Below are 20,838 nucleotides of genomic sequence, written 5' to 3' on the forward strand. Positions count from 1 at the left end.
TTCGGCTCTCTTTACAGGTGAAGTGTTCCTTCTAGGTTTGGCTGGGACTTTCATTCTCCATGTAGGAAGGCCTCTTTTGATTAGCAGAGCTCCTGCCCTTTCAGTAGCTCTTCCTCTCAGGAACAACTTCTGACTCAGATATATATCTCCATAGTCAAACTCTCAGGTAGAACTAGAAAGGGCAGCTAGGTGGTACAGTAAATAGAGTATTGGACCTGGAGTCAGGAAAACTCATCCTCCTGAATTTAAATCTAGCCCCAGATGCTTACTAGCTGGGTGACCCTGGCCAAGTCACTTTACCTTGTTTGCCTCAGTTTCCTCATCTGTAAAATGAGCTAGAGAAGGAAATGGCGAGTCACTCCAGTATCTTTACCAAGAAAACCCCAAATGGAGTCACAAAGAGTCAGATAAGACTGAACAACAGAACTAGAAAAAGTCTGGTTTGAAGTCTGAATTGAATACTCCTAAACCTTTCACATTCCTGCTTGGATATCTTTAAGATATCTGTATTCCTAAGGTGAAAATCTAACCCTAACATTAGGAGGAGACTTTTAGTCTTTCAATTTAAATGCTTTCCAGTGGAGCTCAAGTTCTGCTTTGTCCATCTTTTTTTTAGAGATTGCACCATGTGTGGCAGCACCAATACTAAAAGATTAATGCAAGCAATAAATATGCAGGATTATGGTAAATTAATATGTTGTGCATAACAAAATATCAAAGCAGCACTTAGAAACTCATAACCATAAATATAGTCTCAATAACTTTTTAAAATATGAATTTATAGAGGATAGTTATACATACAGCAAGCATTCAAAACTGACTCATAAACACCTAGCACATTAATAAAATTCAGCCACAGACACATCAAATGACAAAAGTTTCGTGCTAACTACAGGTAGGGTATGAAGCCAAGCTAGTTTGAATAAGCTCTCTAAACTTCCAGGAAATAAAAGAAATATTTAAAAAACCCCAATAATATTGAAAATAAACTGGACTTACTGGAATAATCAGTGGAAGGGCAACCCCAGTATACAATCGGGAAATAAAACAAAATTTTCTGTGCCTAAAAAAGGCTCACTCTGATGGGGGGAGTGGGGGAAGAAACACAAAATGTGAGTTCCTGAATGGAAAGGTAAAAATCCTCTTCTGAGGCAAAATAGCCAAAGCAAAATAGATTAAACTAAGACCAAAGAATATGCTAACAGGATTTACAAGTGCTCAGCTGGACTGGAAAAAGAATTATACTAATGTGTAATTACCAAACAAACCAGATTCCAGAAAAGCAAGGAATCTGATTCCATGATCAATTCAAAATCAAAACACCACCAAAGTGCCAAGACCAAAAATACAAAATTAGTGAAAAAGCAGGCAGAGAACCATGAAGTGTGTGTGTGGGGTGGAGGGGAGTATCCCAAGGACCAGCCCCCATGTGTAATGGGGTTTTAGCCTACTCCACAGGTAATGAGGCTTATGTGGTTTCCATGAAGGAGCAGTATATTGATTGCCAAGGATAGAGGGACTCAGGGCAAGGCCAGGCCACACAATCAATCCTTCTCCTGGCTTCTTTTCTCCAGTTCTCAATCTTGGGTTTATAAGGTTGGGCTCCTGGATATATAGGGGGAGGGGTGAATGCAAGTTCAAATATAACACTCTCTCTGGGCTTTATTTACTTCTCCACTTTATTACCTTTTGTGACTTAAAATGTGGTGTCCTTTCCAGCTCTTAAGTCCTTTGACTTAACAAGAATCTGTTGAGTGTCTATTAATCCTCCCCTATATCTAATCTCCCTGCATCTAACCTCCCAGTGTCCTAGAAGACTGATTCTATCCTCTGGGGAAAATGAGGCATCTTTAGCCTATGCAGTCAGAGCTCAGATCTCTCACCATTTGCACATGGAAGCCTCCTGCTCCCTCTCCTCCCCCACGCTGTTGCCCAGTGTGGTGGGTCCAGCCTCGCCCATGCCCACACAGAGAGGAGCTGATAGCTGCAGAAGGTTTTCATTGCAGCCTACCAGGCCCTCGGAGGAGGCGGAGGCATTGAGGCCAACCAGGCTGTCAGGACTGGCAAAAGAAGGCTGAGGGAAGACCTTGGGATCATCTTCATGTCTCTGAGAGATTCTCTGAAGGAGATCTCTAAGAATAAGGAAGATTTTCCCCCAGCCCTGTCTCCCCTTCCCCTCTCTGTCTGGGCAGAGTGAGGTTATGGCTAAAGGCAGGGGGTCCCAGGTAAACAGTGGAGACCTTCTCTGAATGCACACCGGGTCTCTTCCTGACTGCACTGATGGGCCCAGAGTTCACAGAGACAAGAGATGGGGTTACCTTTCTTCAGTGTCAGATTTCCCCCGGCCTTAAAAGCCTCTTGTTTGTCTCCCCCAGATCACAGTGAGATAACCACTTTAGCACAGTCTGGACCCAGGCCCAGGCCACTGTGGCTCCCTGCCCTTCTGGAAAAGTACGGAAAAAAAAAGAGTTTTCCTAATGGACTCAAGAGCTATATTGCTTTTGGGGGGAGATGCCTAGGCCCAGCCTCTCCAGGACTTCCCCAGAGAGGTCTGGGTTCTGTGCTATTGCAATGTTTCCAAACTACTCCCCCACCCACCCCCCGCCCAGCATCCTTACTCTTATCAAACCTGTTCCCCATTGCTATAGTGACATGGCCTCACCCAGCTCCCTTGGGTGGTCTGGTTGCTTCACAAGACTGAAGCCCTGAGAACATTTTCCTAACATGCAGCCAGAAACTTCTCCTTCCTGTGCCTGGGGGCTGCCCCTCCTCTCCCCTCCCCTCCTTCTCCTTCCCTCCCCTCCCCTCCTGCCAGCCTTCCAGGCCCCCTTCCTGACTGTGGCTGACTATCCTGAGTTGTGTGGCCCTGATCTCTCCTTGGGAAGTTTTTAGTGCTCCAGAAACTGCTGGGGGGTGTGGAGGGGAAAGAAAAAAGATGATCTTAAATTAGGTTTGAGATGGGCCTTGTAGGGACTGACCTTGAGTAACCAGGCTTATGTTGAAGGTATGGCCAGTGGGTAGCAACCGTCCCAGGTGAACTGAGGCGCTGAGGTCTAAGAGGGCTTTTGAACTCCTTCCTCTCTCCCATTCCTCAATTGAAAACATATTAATTTGCCCCCAGGAACTGGGATGGGGGCCTATGTACCAAAGAGGAGGGACTGAGTTGGTTTTGGAATGCATTCTGGCATTCCCTTCTCCCTTCCATCTCATAGAATTCCTAGCTTCTCTCAAGGCTCTGCTCAGGTGCCAACTTTTAGGCAAAGCCTCTCCTGATCCCCCCCAGTTGTCAGGGCTCCCTCCTCAAGTTACCTTGTATTTGCTTCTCTCTGCACATGTCGTCTCCCGCCACCTTCCCCCCACCCCTTTGCCCCAAGTAGAATGTCCCCTACTCATGTAAGAGGTCGTAGAGAATTTCACTCTTGCCTTTGTGTCGGGGCCTGCCTTGCCTTTCCCAAACGCTCTTAATTCTACTACTTTCTCTCTGTTGATTATTTTCTCTTTATCCCATTTGTACTCTCTTTGTATGTATTGGTTTGCATGTTTTCTCTCCCATTAGACTGTGAGCCCCTTGAGGGCAGGGACTGTTTTTTGTCTTTCTTCACATCCCCATGTGGTACATAGTAGGTGATAAATAAATGCTTATTGACCGACCGACTCTCTGTAGAGAGCTGGTAAGAAATGTGCTTTGAATTGAATTTTGCTCAGAAATACACTCTAGCCAAGGAGTCAGGAACACCTCTGGCCCTAGAGTTTCAGTTCCCTAGAAATAGCCTAATAGTTTTCTAGTGTCTTTTGGGGTCAGGTCTCCTGGTTTCCTTCTGGTCACTCTCCTGCTCTCCTCTGGTAATTCATATTTCTTCTTAGATTGTCTCTTTTCTTTCACTAGGAGATAGAACAAAGGGGAGACCTAAGTCTAGCTCAGAGAAGGAAGGTGTCTGGCAGAAGATGATGTCCCCAATTCTAACTCTGGAGTCCTGGCACTGGTTATGACAGTTACCAGCTCCAAACTTCAGGTTCCCTCTTTATATAATCAATCAGTCCATAATAAGCATTAAAGTGCCTACTGGGTGCCAGGTATTGTGCTGGGATGCTGGGGATGCAAAGATAAAGATGAGCTGGTTCCTGGCCTCAAGGAGTTTACATGTGACTGGGAGATATGACATGTTCTCAGATAAGTAAATATAGCATGTCTGTGTGTATATATACACAAGATAAATGTAATGTAATTTTTGTGTATGGGGGTCAACCAATACTTGAAGGAATCAGGATAGGTCTCCTGAAGGAAACAGTGTTTGAATTAAGCTTTTGGTTGTTCTTTTTTGTTTGTTTGGGTTTTTTAAACTAAGCTTTGAGGAGAAAGGGGCTTCAAGAGACAACAGTGAGAAGAGAGAGTGTTCTAGGATTGTTCAAAAGCAATAGCAAGTGTAGCAAGAATATAGAATAGATCAGACAGAGATGTAGGCTGGAGTCAGACTGGGAAGAACTTTTATTATTATTATCATTATTTATTTTATTTTATTTTTGTGAGGCAATGAGGGTTAAGTAACTTGCCCAGGGTCATACAGCTAGTGTCAAGTGTCTGAAGCCGGATTTGAACTCAGGTACTCCTGAATCTAGGGTGGGTGCTTTATCCACTGTGCCACCTAGCTTCCCTGGGAAGAATTTTAAATGCCAAACAGATCAGTTCGTATTTGATGCTAGAAGTCATAGGGAACCACTGGAGTTTCTTATAGTAGGGGCTCAGATCTGCTTCTGGGGGATTTCAGACTGGTAACTGTGCAGAGGATGCTTTGGAGAAGCAGAAACTGGGTGAAGGAAGACCAAGTAGGAGGTTTTTGCAATAGTTCGTGTGAAGAGTGATAAGATCCTGGATGAGGTGGTGTGGATAGAGAGAAGGGGATGGATGGATGGATAGATGGATGGATGGATGGATGGATGGATGGATGGATGGATAGATGGATGTAGGAGTGTGCTAGTAAATGTTTAACAATGCCTTAAGAAAAATGTAATCTGCATTATTTTTTTTGTTTTGTCTTTGTTTTTTTTTGGGGGGGGGCAAGAGGGGATAAGTGACTTGCCCAGGGTCGCACAGCTAGTGTCAAGTGCCTGAGGCAGGATTTGAACTCAGGTCTTCCTGAATCCAGGGCCGATGCTTTATCCACTACTCCACGTAGCTGCCCCTTTAATCTGCATTATAAACCCTTCCTTAAGTCTAGGTAATGAATAAAATGATAAATCAAGCTCGGATGTAAAGCCCTTACCAGTTTCTGAACTGTAAATGCTCACACAGAAAATTTAACAATTGAGAGACAGTTAGAGCTGGCTCCAGCACACCCCATGGATGTGAGAAATATCAAGGAGGTAGAATGGGCAAAACTTGGACAATTAGACCAACTGAATAGATATAGAGAGTAAGCAAGAGGGAAGAATTGAACACAACTGAGTTTCAAATCTGAACTTCTGCCCTCAGTAAAAGTAGGGGAGTTGGGAGGAGGGGTGGCTTCAGGGGCAAAGATGAATTCTATTTTGGACATGTTGAATTTGAGATGGCTGTGAGACACACAGGTGGATATGTCCTACAGGATGGAAGTGATGGGGGCCTAGAATTTATGAGAGTGGTATATTTAGAGATTTGGGAGTCCTCTGCTTAAAGAGGATAAGTCAAATTGATGAGATCAACAAATGAGAAAACACATAGAGAGAAGAGCTCTGGAATACTTCCCACACAGAAAGGGCTAGACATTGGATAATGAACCTGAAAAAAGAGACCAGGAAAGAGAAATTGACAGGAAGAGAACCATAATGGAGCAGTGTATTCAAAACAAAACAAAAAATAACACAGGAAGGAAGGAGAGAAAATATCTGTAAAAATGAGGGGTTGGATTAGATGTCCTCTAAGGTCCCTGCAAACTTATTTCTCTTCTCTGTACACTCCCATAGTTTTTTTGTTTTTTTGTTTGGGGTTTTATTATTATTATTATTTTTTTTTTTGGTGAGGCAATTGGGGTTAAGTGACTTGCCCAGGGTCACACAGCTAGTGTCAAGTGTCTGAGGTCGAATTTGAACTCAGGTCTTCCTGACTCCAGGGCCAGGGCCCTATCCACTGTGCCACCTAGCTGTCCCCCTTAGTTTTCAGATAAGGAAATCTAGGCCTGGGTAAATTAAGTGACTTGCTGAAGGTCACACATGTAGCAAACTTCAGAGGTAAGATTTGAACTGAGGTCCTATATCCTGTAGAGTCAAAGTTCTTTCCACTAACCCACACAATGAAGGGACCATTAGTGACATCAAAGAGAGAGAAATTTTTGTAGAGGTTGGAAAGCAATGAGCTTTTTAGAAGTAGAAGAATTGGGAGAGGAGAAAGAAGAGACTAGTGTAGGGAGCTCTTTCTAGCAGGGAGGGGAGGTATAGAATTGTATTATCAAAGAGATCATTTAGTCCAATCCTCTCATTTTATAGGCAATGAGACAGAGGTCAAAGGGAGTTAAGTGATATGGCTTAGGCCACAGGTTGTAAGTGTCAGAGGCAGGAGGACAAGAGTTTGAGGGGATGGTGTGGCAGGGTGAAAGGTATTTGTTTCTTAAGAATGGTGATTTCTCAGCATGTATGGGTGTGGTAGGGGAAGAGTTTGAGTAGGCTGCTTCAAGGAAGATTAGGAAGAACCTCAGAAGACATCTGGCCAGAAACATACACAGGTTCATCCAGTCTTTGCTTGAAGACCTCCAGCATACACACAGACCTATGTGGACATCCCCATGGATAGATAGCCACAAAACACAAATACATCCATGAACACGTGGACCCTAATCCATGGATGTACATAAAGGCAACTTGGTGGAATGGAAAGAAGGCTACTCTGCGAGGCAAGGAAGTAGTTTTCCTCATCTGTAAAATAGGAATATTGGGTGAACTGATTTTAAGTTTGAGAGCTGGGAATGTGGAAAGCATACTGGTTTGTTGTCAGAAGAGCTGGGTTCAAATTCTGCCTCTGCTAATTACTTCCTTTAGGTAAATCCCTTCTCCCCTGTTGTAAAATGATGGGGTTGGAATAGATGATGGCCCCTTCCAGATTTAGAAACTATAAACAGGGGCCGGGAATGCCTTCTTTCCACTGCAGGACACTGTCTCTCTTGGATGACCTCTACTTCCCTTTCAGCTATGTCCCTTGCACATCCACAAGCCAGAAATGTTTGTCCCAGCCTACCCTCTTCACAGTGACCCTAGTTAGGGTCATAGTATCTAGAGATGAATGGGACACTGAGAAGCCCTCTCTAGTCCAACTCCCTCCCTTTACAGATGTGGAAACTGAGGCCCCCAGAAGAGTGACTCGCTCCAGGTCAGACAGGTAATAAGTATGGAGGTGGTATTCGAAACTAGGGCTTCTGATTCCGACACAATCTCAGAAGGACCATCGCTGAAAGACTTCAAGAACAGACCCCCATAACTTAGAACTTCCCAGCTCCCTGCTCGAGTTTATTGCACTCACAGTCCTGTCTTAACCATGTGTTTTTTTTTTTTTTTGGTGAGGAAGGTAGAGAAAGAGGGCTGTGTGTGTGTGTGTGTGTGTGTGTGTGTGTGTGTGTGTACAGTGTAGAGCTTCAGCTTTGAGGATCTCTGCTTTGAAACCTTCATTCTTAGCCCTCCCCACCATCCCCTCCCAGCCCTGCAAGTTCCTGTCCCCCCTCCCCTCCCTTTAGCCATAACCGCAACCCCCACCACCATCCTATCCTTTTGTGAAACAGCCCGGGCCGAATGGAGTTTGCCCCCTCCCCCATTTGAAATCCATTCTCCTCTGCCCCTCCCTTATAGACACTGAACCCAGTATGTTGTCTTAACGCAGGATCTGATGGGCCAGTAGAGGGGGAGAAAAGGACGGGGATGGGGGGAGAGGGAAGAGAAGCATCGTCTATTCACCCGCTCCCCCTCCTGGAAAAGAACAATGAGCGTGCTAATCAGGAAGGTAAGAGCGGGGTTTGTGAAAGGGGCGCGACTTCAAAGCTTAGGAAGCAGCCCCTGGAGGGACAGGTGAATTATGAACCTTGAGTCACATGCCCTGCGTTCCCCTTGAACTCCGGTTCCTGTGCCTGTGTATACAAGTTGAGAAATGCTCAGGGTAAATATTTAGAATTAATCGTTTTCGCAGCACCTCCAGCCTCCCTGTCGGGGTGAGGGGGACTGGGGAGGGGGGAATGGGGGAAATGGGAAAGACCCCAGGCTTTCCACTGCAAAAGTGAATTCCTGTAGTCCCACCACTCCAGTCCCCTCCCTTCCCGGGCCCCACAGAGTCACCCCCACTCATCCTAACACTTGAAAACCTGCCCAGTTGACCAGTCTCAAAAAGTTGGTAGTACCCCTGCTTCCTTCCCTACCTGATTCTCCTCTAAGGGATAGTGTGGGAGGTATACTTCAGATGATACAATCATAACATCTGGAAGCTAAGGGGTCCAGTAGGTAGAGTGCTGGAGTAGTTGGCTCTTTGACGGTGATGGTGGCTATAAGAACTGGCTCTGTGACCCTGGGCAAGTCACTTAACCTCTATCTGCCTCATCTGGAAAAAACGAGGATCATACTAGCTCCTACCTCTCAAGCTTGCTGTGAGGATCAAATGAGATAATATCTCTTGGTTTAATATCTGTAAAACACATAGCATAGTGCCTGGTACATAGTAGATGCTCAATAAATGTTTATTCCCCTCCCCTCCCCTCGTTCAAATTCCAGTTGAATGAAATTTACTGGTAATAATCATTGGCAGGTATATACCTCTTTCAATCCTCAAAGCAACCCTAGGAACACTTTATTTAATCTGGCCTAAAATTCCTGAGATGAAACACTTTCCCTTATCAATATTGACTGGCCCTTGCTCTCTAATAGTCTTAGAGAGTTATCTGAGCCACTGGTGTTAAAGTGACTTGACCAGGGTCCTGAAGTTAGTATGTGTGAGAGGTCGGATTTGAATCTAGGTCACACTAATTCTCAAAGCAGTTATTGTGCCTATTTTGCAGATGAGGAAACTGAGATTCAAAGAGTTAAATGACTTGCCCAGGTTCACAGAGCTAACTCATATCTGAGGTGAGATTTGAATGCATTCCCTCCAACCCCAGGGCTGTGTCAAGCAACCTATCCACTGTGTCAAGCTGCTGTCCCAAATTTAGTAAGTTGTAACCTCGGATCTGTCACTAATACCTTTGAGCCGTCATTTCCTCATCTGTAATATGGGGACAAGAATGCTCTTCCAGACCTACTCCAAAGAAAGTGTGTGGTGAATCTTGAAGCATATGAATGCGACTTGTTCTTATGCCCACCAACACTGTCAAAGATACCTCTTTGACTCAGCCTTGTTGAAAGTCATGGAAAGAGCCAACCACTGTGAAATAGGAAATATGGATTCTAGTTTGGGCTCAAGAATGAATTTGCTGTGTGACCTTGGACAAGTCACTTAAAACAATCCAAGCCTTAGTTTTTCATCTGTATGCTGAGGGGTCGGGATGAGATCATTTCTTAAGGTTGCTTTCCAGTTTAGACATGCTCTAATTCCCAGAATGGGGCCCCATCCTCCCCCAAAGATGGCCATTCTGTTGCTGAAGGGGAGAGAGAATGTCAGACAAAGGAGTGTTTGGACTTCGGTGTTCAGATTTTCTTGATTGAACCTGCCCAGCACTGGAACGCCTTCTTGAAAGGCCATTGAGATCGAGCCCAGGCCTTATCAAAGATAAAACATTTGAGACTAAACAGTCTTTTTATAGATCAGAGCTGGGCTCCAGAATGCATTCTCCCCCTTGGCTCCCCTGCCCCCCGCCCCAGACCAACTCCAGGCTGCCTCTGTGAGCAACAAAAATAAACCTTATGTGGGGGTTCTTGGGGGAAAAGACAAGGCCAGGATTGGGTAGCGAGAGTGGCTTGCTAGGGAAAGGAGGCAAATCTGAGACATGCTGAGGAGCCCAGCATAGTGGCGGTGGTCTGAACTGGTCTCACATCTGTCCCCCTGGGGGAGGTGGGCGGGGGCTACAAAGGGTCTCCTGGTAGCCAAATGTGTTGGGCACACACACAGACACAAACATCAGTTGTGCACCCAGGCATTCACTGACAAACGACCACTGGCACATGGTTCAGACACAAAAACACACATTAAATCCCCTCCCTACATGTACATGAAACTTTGGCACTTCCATGTGTGATACCAAGGGGTACCCACGTATGTCATTGTGGGTGCTCTGGGACTGTTCCTCTAGGGAAGATTCTCCCAGGGAGGAGATCAGTGGGCATTCTTCCCTTCTTCCCAAGTATTCTCTCCATGTTCTCAGATTCCCTATTTCCCAATTTATACAGCTCTTGGAATTCTACTTCCATGAAATCCTCTTGGATCGATACCATCCTCCTCATCAGCATCTTTTAGGGTCCCCAGCCTTCCTGGAAGGCTGTTTAGGTGCTTCTCCTGATCTATCCAAGCGAAAGATGGTCACTCCCTCTTTACACACTACTAGTGCCTCTGTCTGGACTTCTTTGCTTCCATAACTATACACCTTGCATTATATTTACCTATCTGGGTATATTTTGAACCCTCTTCAGGAAATTGTAAGCTCTTTGAGAGCAGGGACTGTTTAGTTTCTTCTTCATCATCTATACTAGTTGCTTAAGAAATGTTTCTTGAGTTGAATGGCATGCCTATGGTTACCTCCCCAGCTCCCTCTCCCTCAAAATATTTAGAGTTTAAGATATAAATACCTTGGGGGCAGCTAGGTGGCACAGTAGATAAAGCACTGGCCCTGGATTCAGGAGAACCTGAGTTCAAATCCAGCCTCAGACACTTGACACTTACTAGCTGTGTGACCCTGGGCAAGTCGCTTAACCCTCATCACCCTGCCAAAAATTTTTTTTTAAAAGGGTGTCTGACTTCAACTGTAAATTCATTGAGGACAGGGACCATGTGTTGGCCTAGAACAGAGTTCAAGGTTGGAGGTACCTAAAGGCTCTTGTAATGTTGATAGACATATGACAGTGCTCACGGAGAGAAAGCTACTCATCCCTTATCTCATCCTCATAAATTGACCCACTTTTCTAATCCTGGTCTATATGAGAATGCAGCTCACAGATCAACACAGACTGTACGCAAATGTGAGCCCCCATATTCCTAGGCGACTCAGAAGGTTGGAAAAGCCACTCTTTTTCCAGATACTCTCATTTATTTTCTGCTTTCACCCGCATCTTTTTTTTTTTTTGCCCTGAAAACTTCCCTCTGGAAACATACTAACTGGGAGAGGTAAGCAGGCGCTTACAGGGGAACCGGTGCTGGCTCTGGAGCCAGAGGACTTGGGTATGAATCTTGCCTCTGATGCTTACTGCCTATGTGACCTTGGGGCAAGTCACTTTATCTCTTTAGGCTCCAGTTTCCTCATCTGTAAAGTGAGAGGGTTGAACTAGCTGGCCTCTGAGGTCTGAGGTCCTTCCAACTCTAGATCTATGCTCCACGGATTGTTATTTTAGCAAGTATAGGGCTTGTCAAAGGGAAGGTGGCAGTAAAAGAGCTCCTATTGGCTGGGGCAGTTTGCCATTTTAGATAAGACAGACAAGGCAGAGTGATTTCAGTTGGGAGCCTGCTACAGAAACAGTGGTTCTCAAATTATTCGTCTCTGGATCTCGCCCTGAGGTCTCTGGGGGTTGGGGAGAGGGGGAAATTCAGGACCTCTGCTTTGATAAACACTAATAAGATAAAAGGAGACAAAAGAATGACTTCTGAAGCCAGTAGTCTTTCTTTACCCCTAGCCTCTGGTCCCTGGAATATTTTAGATGAAAAACCTTTTTTTTTTTTTTTTTAAACCATTAGAGTGATTAATCTGGAAACTTGCCCATAATAGTCATGTCTTCTACAGGAGTAAGTGCTGGACAGCAGAGTAATCATTGGTTTCCCTAGCCCCATTTCCTTTTAAGGAATTCAGATACTTCTGCTGTCCCAGTCTCAGCTAGAATCACAAGTGCACCTAAGGGGGGTGGGGAGGAGGAAATGTTGGAGACCTGGGTGCTAGTTCTGGTTCTGCTACTAACAACTAGCTGTGTGACCCTGGGTAAATCACTTGACCTTTCTTTCTTTCTTTCTTTTTAAAGTGAGACAATTAGGGTTAAGTGACTTGCCCAGGGTCACACAGCTGGTAAGTGTTAAGTGTCTGAGGTCGGATTTGAACTCAGGTACTCCTGACTCCAGGGCTGGTGCTCTATCCACTGCACCACCTAGCTGCCCCTATCACTTGACCTTTCTAAGCTTCAGCTTCCTTTTCTGTAGAATGAGGGTTTTGACTAAGATGATCTCCGTGGACCCTTCCAGCTATTAAATCTTTGACCCTGAGATAAAAGGGATAAAGGGAATATGGGTAAATTGAGGCATAGAGGGGGAACAGCTCCAAAGGGGAAGAACAATAGAAATGAATCCTGTCTCTCTCTCCATTTTGGTCTCTGGAAGACACATCCTTGTAATGTCCAACTGGCAGTGAGTATTTGAGGTGGTGGTATTTGTTATAAAAACTCCTGTGGCTCTCAGAACAAATAAATTTAAAAAGCATTGAATAAGTGCTTGCAAGGGTCAGGTACTGGGCTAAGTGCTGGGGATATAAATGCCAGCAATCAAAAAAAAAGACAGTCCTTGCCCTTAGGAAACTGACATTCTAATGGAAGACTGCTCCTATAGAGTAGAGGAAATGGATGGGAGGAAAGGGGAAGAAGCTAAAGGAAGCCTGGAGATGCCAAAGAAGAGGCATGGTAGGGCTGGCACTGGGTAAAAGCAGGTGGAAACTCACCAGTCAGTGGGCAGGGCCAGAAATCTGAATTCCACCAAGGAGGTGTGCAAGAGTGTAGCTTGCATGGGTTTGGAGATGACCTCTGGGCACAGGACAGCCACAGTGACAATGGCAGGAATGATCTCACCTTCTTGTACTTTCTTGCCTTCCTCTTAGGGATCTGAGCATGAACAACCTCACGGAGCTCCAACCTGGCCTCTTCCTTCACCTGCGCTTTCTGGAGGAGCTGTGAGTAGAAGTCACTCTTTGCCATGGCTGGGGATAAGGGTGGGCTGGAGTTAGGCAAAGCCTGCTGAAGTGGGAGGCCCCTAGGATTAGGGCCTGGGAGAGGGTATCCATGGGGAGCTGGCTCTGGGCTTCCTCCAGGACAGGATCTGAGCTAGGGGTTCCCAGGAAGGAGGAGAGAGGGGAAGGCTAGGGAGGGGCTGGGAAAGAGGAAATGCTGATGATACTGGTGACTAAATGTGTTCATTCAGCTAGGTATCACTGTGGATTAGAGCAGGGAATAAAGAGGAAGGGAACAAGCATTTATTAAGTGCCTACTATGTGCCTGGCACTGTGCTATGCATTTTACAAATGATTTCATTTGATCTTGGAGTCAAGACCTGAGTTCAAATCTAGCCTCAGATACTTACAAACTGTGTAATCCTAGGAAAGTCACTTAACCTCTGTTTACCTCATTTTCCTCATCTGTAAAATGGGAATAATAACAGCACCTATTTCCCCGAGCTGTTGTGAGGATCAAATGAGATAACTTAAAAATTTTTTTTTGGTGGGACAATGAGGGTTAAGTGACTTGTCCAGGGTCACACAGTTAGTAAGTGTCAAGTGTCTGAGGTCGGATTTGAACTCAGGTCCTCCTGAATCCAGGGCTGGTGCTTTATCCACTGCACCACTGTAGAATGCTTTGTAAAATTAAAATACTACATAAATATCAGCTATTATTATTAATACTAGGACATAGTATTTTTATAATGAAAATATTATCCACATTCTTACAGAGAAACATTAGAATTTGTATTCCTATTGTTGTTTTAGTCATTTTCAATCATGTCCCTTTGTGACCCTTTTGGGGTTTTCTTGGCAAAGATACTAGAATGTTTGCCACTTGCACTGGGGGTCACACAGCTGCTAAGTGTTTGAGGCTAAATTTGAACTTAGGTCTTCCTGCCTCCAGGCCTGGGGCTCTCTCCTTTGAACCACCTGGCTGCCCTTATTCCTACATTAGAGTCTCCCATTCAAGTGCCTTATCATGGCACAGAGATGAAACACAAGCTCTCATAGTCCATCTCAGCTGAAAAAGACTTCAGGATGGGTCCAACATTCATCATTATATCCTTTTCCCCAAGAACTAGTCTTGCTAAGTTCTGAAAAGTCTCCTCAGTCATTCAATCAACAAGCATTTATCATGCATCTCTTACAATTCTGGAGCTTGGGCTTCAAAGACTGACGGAAGTTAAAAGTCCCTCCCTTTGAGTTCACATCCTACTGGGTGGCAGGTGAGAGTAGAAGACAATCATGCAGAATACATAAGCCAGGGACCAGGATTAGGAAAGCTCTCATATAGGAGGGTCTTTCTAGTCTATAAGAGACAGAGGCAGGGAGGGCCAGAGAAGCCAGCTTCCTCTCCTTTCTTTAGCTGTTCATCTGTCTTTGTTCTCCTGCCCTTCTCTTGCTGAGTCCTGTCCCTCTTCATTTGAAGTGTATTTGAACAAGACAAAAGAGGGGACACTTAAAGATGCGGAGCACCTGGGTCACTTCAACTCTCAGAAAGAAGAAATGGGATGGTAGAAGATTCCAGAGAAAGAGGGGCTACTCCCACTTGGTAGGAACCTTAGCACTCCACCTTTTTCATCTCTGCATCTGGGACAAGGACAGAAACAAGAGTAGAAAAGGAGAAGGCAGTCTCTCTGACCCCTGCCTTCCTAGGGTACTTATTCTCTCCTCCCTCAAGTGAGGAGAGGGAAAATTATCACTAACTGAGCATGATAAGTGAACCAGTAAGTATTTCATCATTGAACCAAAGAACGTCAGAGCCAGAGAAGATCCTAGATATTATCTAGTTCAACTTTTTAAATTTTAATTATATATTTTCTTCAATTATTAAGCAATTTTTTGTCCCTCTTGTTCCCCCTTCACTGGAGAAAAATAAAAATAAAATTCTTCGAAGAAAGAGGCATAGTCAAGCATAATAAATTCTTATATTAGCCATGGCCAAAAACGTGTTTTATTCTGCATATTTGTCCATCACCTATCCAGAGGTCATGAGGAAGGCCTATTCTTCATCACAGCCCTCTGGAATGATCATTGATCATTGAGTTGCTTAGAGTTCTTAAATCTTTCAGAACTGTTTTTTTTCTTTTTACATTATTGGGGTGTTAGTATGAATTGTTCACTGGGTTCTGTTCACTTTATTCTACATCAATGCCTACATGTCTTCTCCTTTCCCCCCCACCCCATTTCTTTTTTTTTTCAGGGCAATGAGGGTTAAGTGACTTGCCCAGGGTCACACAGCTAGTAAGTGTCAAGTGTCTGAGACCAGATTTGAACTCAGGTACTCCTGAATCCAGGGCCGGTGCTTTACCACTGTGCCATCTAGCTGCCCCTCCCCCCCATTTCTTACAATAGTATTTCATTACATTCATAGATCATAATTTGTTCAGACATTCCCCAATTGATGGGCACCTCCTTAGTTTCCTGTTTCTCCCTGCTAGAAAAGAGCTCCCATAAGTACTTTTGCACATATAGGACTTTTCCCTCTTTCTTTGATATCTTTGGGGTATAGACCTAGTATCACTAGGTCAAAGGGTATACGCAATTTAATTGGGGCATAGTTTCAAATTGCTTTCCAGAGTAGCCAGACCAATTTATAGCTCCACCAACATAGCATCAAAGTGCCTGATTTCCCATAACCCCTCCAACATCTGTCATTTTCCCTTCTTGTCAGTTTTGCCAGTCTGCCCCCTTGTTTTACAGATAGACTCAGGGAGGTGAAAATATTGCCGAAGGTTACACAACGGGCAAGTGGAAGAGCTGAGGCTTGAACCAAGATCTCCTGATTCCCTTTTCTATATTCTTTCTACTAGGCCACCCTGACTTCCTGTTAGTGAGAAACTACCATGTGCAAGGCCATGGGGATACCCTGTATATGTAGGGGATGCATAGGAGTATATTCATTTTAACATTTGTTAAGCACATGTTATGTGCTAGGTACTAGAGTGAGGGTAGAGTTTATATTCAGATAGGGGTAAGGGTTACACCTGTGATTTCGTTGGTCCTAGGGAATTTCCAGGTGAGGAACCTTTCTCTAGTAATGCAGGTTAGTACCTTCTCTGCAACGTATAGCATTTGAGAGGTTCCTAAAGCGCTGAGAAAGTAAGTGATTTGTCCAAGGTCATGCAGCCAGTATATGTCAGAGAAGGTGTTCTTAGCTTTGAGACTAGCTCTATCTCCCTCATAGACAGTGCTTCCCAGGTAACGATATATCACATGATTATTTATGTTGTATCATATTCTATAGAATTGATATATCCTCTATGACAGATAATTATATGTGTATGTATGTTTGTATATATATATACATATGCACACACACACATATATATGTCCATTAGAATAGTGTGGATAAAGTGATGTGTGAAATCTAAGGGGAAAAGAACTGTTTAAAGATAGTTCCTTGGTCAGCTAGGTGGCGCAGTGGATAGAGGACCGGCCCTGGATTCAGGAGGACCTGAGTTCAAATCTGGCCTCAGACACCTAACACTTACTAGCTGTGTGACCCTGGGCAAGTCACTTAACCCCAATTGCCTTACCAAAAAAAAAAAAAAAGATAGTTCCTGCCCTCAAGAAACTCATAGTCTAAAAGAAAGAAAGAAAGGAAGGAAGGAAGGAAGGAAAGAAAGAAAGAAAGAAACTCATAGTCTAGTTCTGATCTATTGAAAACAAGAGCCAATAGCTATGTAAGTCATAGGTTTTGGAGGATTTAGAGCTGGAAGGGGCTTTAGACATCAATGCACCAGGGGTTCTTAACCTGGGGTCTATGATTTGATTTTTTTAAAATGATAATTGTATTTCAATATAGTTGGTTTCCTTTCTAATCCCATTATTTTATGCATTTAAAACATTACAAAAAATAAAAGAGCTAGCTGTGTGACCCTGGCCAAGTCACTTAACCTTCATTGCCTTGCAAAAAATTAAAATTAAAAAATTAAAAAGAGCATTATTCTGAGATGGGATCCACGGGCTTCCCCAGATTTCCATAGGGATCCTTGACATAAGAACCTCTGATCTAGTCCAACACTCTTATTTTATGGAGGAGGAGATTGAGGCTCAGAGGTGATAATCAACTAACTCAAGAGCCTCCATGTTGGATTTGAACCCAGGCCCTATGATACTAAATCCACTCTTTCTACTGTACTAGGAAGTCTTCAGAGTCACACTGTTCTTCATCATATGCTGTGGCAGGTGAGGGGTGCAGCTAAGAAATCAGAAGGTTTATGTTGGGACTGTTGTGAGGGTTGTGGGGAGGTGAGATTGGGGATTGACCAGAGATAGAGCATCTTTACTTAGAGAGGACTCCAACAAGAACCATTAACTAAGCACTAAATGTGGAAGACTGTGTTAGATGCTGGGGGAGAGATACATGATTTTGATATAACATGTCCCTGCCCGCAGGGAGCTTCCAGTCTAGAACAGACACTCTGTAGACAGCCTTTAATGACACACTTGCCCTTCTTTTGGGGGATACCCTGGAGCTCTCAAATGCAGAAACAGGAACCTGAAAGTAAGCTCAGCCAGTCCAGTTCTGATATGCAGCTCCAGGTTGGATGTGCACCCAGTCAGCTCTAGCGTACTCTGTAGAGCCCAGAAAAGGACAAGCCAGGACCCTAGTGCCTTCCCTGTAAGGTTGTTTTGGATTCATGTCATGTGTATCCTGCATAGACCTATGTGGATTTCTCCATTAGAATGGAGGTTCCTTGAGGGAAAGTATTATTTTTGCTTTTTCTTTGTATGGCACACAATAAGCACTTAATAAATGCATATTGATTTGTTGACTGACTGATCGACCTAGACCAACCCAAATGAAGTTATCACGCATTACAAAAACAGTAACACAAAGGGAAGAGATCCAGACCCAAGCATTGTAGGGACCACGGGCTCTCCCAGCCTCAATTGTCCTCTTCCTTGGGAGAAGGGAAGGGAACACTGACACTCACACAATGCTCTTGTCACTACTCCATTCTCTCTCACCTAGTTTTAAGCTACTTTCCAAATAACACTAAAACAGTGCACACCAGCCCTCTTTCCGATCTGTGGCACCTTGAAATAGAGGCAGCTAGGTGGTGCAGTGGATAGAGCACTGGCCCTGGAGTCAAGAGGACTTGAGTTCAAATCTCACCTCAGATGCTTACTAGCTGTGTGACCCTGGGCAAGTCACTTAATCCCAATTTCCTTAAACATTTGGGGCCAACTCCAGTCATTCTGATGTATATCTTACCACTGGACCCAGATGGCTCTGGAGGAGAGAGTGAGGTTGGTGACCTTGCATAGCCCTCCCTCACTTAAATCCAATTCACTGCAAGTTATGACATCACCCTGATGTCGTGTTTCTCTTGGAGAATGAAGGACAAACAACAACAACAGGGAAGACTCCTTGAAATGATCCAGCACATACATGCTATAATCAGCCCTTCCTTGCTTTACATATTCCTTGGAGCAGCAAAAAATGAATCAATCACCAAGTATTCATTCATAGGCAGCTAGGGGGTGCAGTGGATAAAGTGCTGTACCTGGAGTAAGGAAGACCCGAGTTCAAATTTGGCTTCAAACACTTACAAGCTGTTCAAACCTGGCAAACCACTTAACCTCCACCTCAGTCTCCCCATCTGTAAAATGGGGATAATAATAGCACTAATAATGCACTAATGATGGTAATAATTGCAACCTCCCAAGTTGCTGTGAGGATTGAAAGAGATAATATTTGTAAAGTACTTGATAACATCAAAGCACTCCATATAAGCTAGCTATTATTGTTATTATAAGGTATCTAATATTATTCTTGAGGCAAAAGAGAGATGAGGCTCAAGACATTCTGTACAATGAGATGGATTCAGAGCTTGTTGAATAACGTGATTCAGACTAGCCATCAATGGTTCTGTCAGTTTGATAGGTTGTTGTTTGTCCTTAGTTCTTGAAGCTGACCATGACATCAGGGAGGTGCTGTCATGACTTGCACTAAATTGGATATAACTGAGGGAGGGCTGTGCAAAGTCACCAGCCTCACTCTCTCCTCCAGAGCTATCTGGGTCCATTGGCAAGATATATTATCAGAACTACAGGTGATGGCCCCAAAGAAATGGGAGACCTTGGCCCTTTAAGTGAAGGCCTTTCACAGGTCTCAGTTTGCCTGAGGCAACACCCATTCAGTGATTAAGGCTAGGTAAGAAAGGGGAGGGGCACCTAGGTGGTACAGTGGATAAAGCACTAACCCTGGATTCAGGAGGAACTGAGTTCAAATGTGACCTCAGGCACTTGACACTTATGAGCTGAGTGATGCTGAACAAGTCACTTAACCCTCATTGCCCTACAAAACAAAAAACAAACAAAAGAAAGGAGGCAAAGAAAGGCCTCCTTTGTCCAGTCAAAAAGAAAACAAACAAATAAATAAATAGATGGGGGTGGGGAGAGACCCTCAGGGTTTCTGGCCAAATAGAAACAATTTTTAATTTGACAGGAAATTTCCACTGGAGTGCCCCAGGGGTCAGTGCTTGGCCCTATGCTGTCTGACAGATATATCAATGACTTGTATAAAGGCATAGATGACATCTTTTATCCCATTTGCAGGAGGGAAAACATATGCATTAGATGACAGAGTTAGTATCCAGCAAGATCTTGGTGGGTTAGAAAACTGGGCTTAATGTAATTGTTGTTCATTTGTGTCCACCTCATCATGACCCCATGAACCATACTATCCATGTGGTTTTCTTGGTGAAGATATTGGAGTGGTTTGCCATTTCCTTTGCCAGTGGAGTAAGGCAAACAGAGATTAACCGACTTGCCCAGGGTCACACAGGTAGTAAGGGTATAAGACTAGATTTGAACTCAGGTGTTCCTAACTCTATCCACCTGACTGCCTCCTAAATGTAATTAGTTGACCTTTAATGGACATACATGAAAGAGTCATCTTTGGGTTCTAGAAGCCAACCTCAGAAATATAAAGAGGCATGAATGGACAGAATTTTGTTTAAAAACATTTAGGGGTTTTAATGGACTACAGACTCAATCAGAATCAACAGTGCAATATGGCAGCCCCAAAACTATGTGATCTTGGGCTGCATTAAAATGACACAGTTAACATGAATTGCGGGGGAGGGACAATTCCTGTGCCCTGCCCTGGTTAGACCCCTTTGGGAGTATCGTGTTCACTTATGGGCACCACATTTTAAGAAGTAAGTGATAAACTAAGAACGGTGGATGTTTAGCCTGGAGAAGACTCAGGGAGGCCATGATGTTCTCTTCAAGGACTGGAAAGGCTTTTTGGTTAGAAGAGGGATTAAGCTTGTTCTGCTCCGTCTGGCCACCCAGAGCCCCATTAGGACTCCAATGGGCGGGCATTTCAAAGAAACGAAACCCTCAACAATGAAAGCTATTCCGCAGTGCACAGGTCTGCCTCACAGGCAGTGGGTGCTGCCTCATTGGAGTCTTCAGGCTAAAGCTGGATGACCAATGAATGTTTGGGGTACAGGGGGAGTCTTCTTGAAGCATGCTTTGGACTCAGGTGCTTAGGTCTGTTCCAGCTCTGAAATTCTATGATAACCCACTTGGGGAGGCCAAACCTACAAGCAGAAAACAGCTGGAAAACAATTCTGACATTGAGAAATAGGGCAGTGGATATTCAAGTGCCAATTATTAATTTCAGGTGTCACTTGTCTATTCCATCCTCACAACTTTTCTAGCATACTGCCCTTCTCTTCATTCCTGTGACTACCATGATGGCAGTTTAGGTGTTTGGCATTTTTTGCCTGGACTATTGTAGCCTACTCTTAATTGTAGC

At 44.2% G+C, this 20,838-nt stretch overlaps 1 protein-coding gene across 1 annotated transcript in view; it reads left to right on the forward strand.

The window, feature by feature from the left end:
• LGR6 (leucine rich repeat containing G protein-coupled receptor 6) overlaps positions 1–20,838 on the forward strand; it is a 168,223-nt gene that overhangs the window by 32,771 nt on the left and 114,614 nt on the right. The window contains exon 2 of the mRNA XM_044004569.1: positions 12,942–13,013. Coding sequence (XP_043860504.1) covers positions 12,942–13,013 — 72 coding nt within the window. The remainder of the gene's footprint in view (positions 1–12,941; positions 13,014–20,838) is intronic.

Source organism: Dromiciops gliroides, chromosome 4 (assembly GCF_019393635.1).
Source record: "Dromiciops gliroides isolate mDroGli1 chromosome 4, mDroGli1.pri, whole genome shotgun sequence".
NCBI lineage: Eukaryota > Metazoa > Chordata > Mammalia > Microbiotheria > Microbiotheriidae > Dromiciops > Dromiciops gliroides.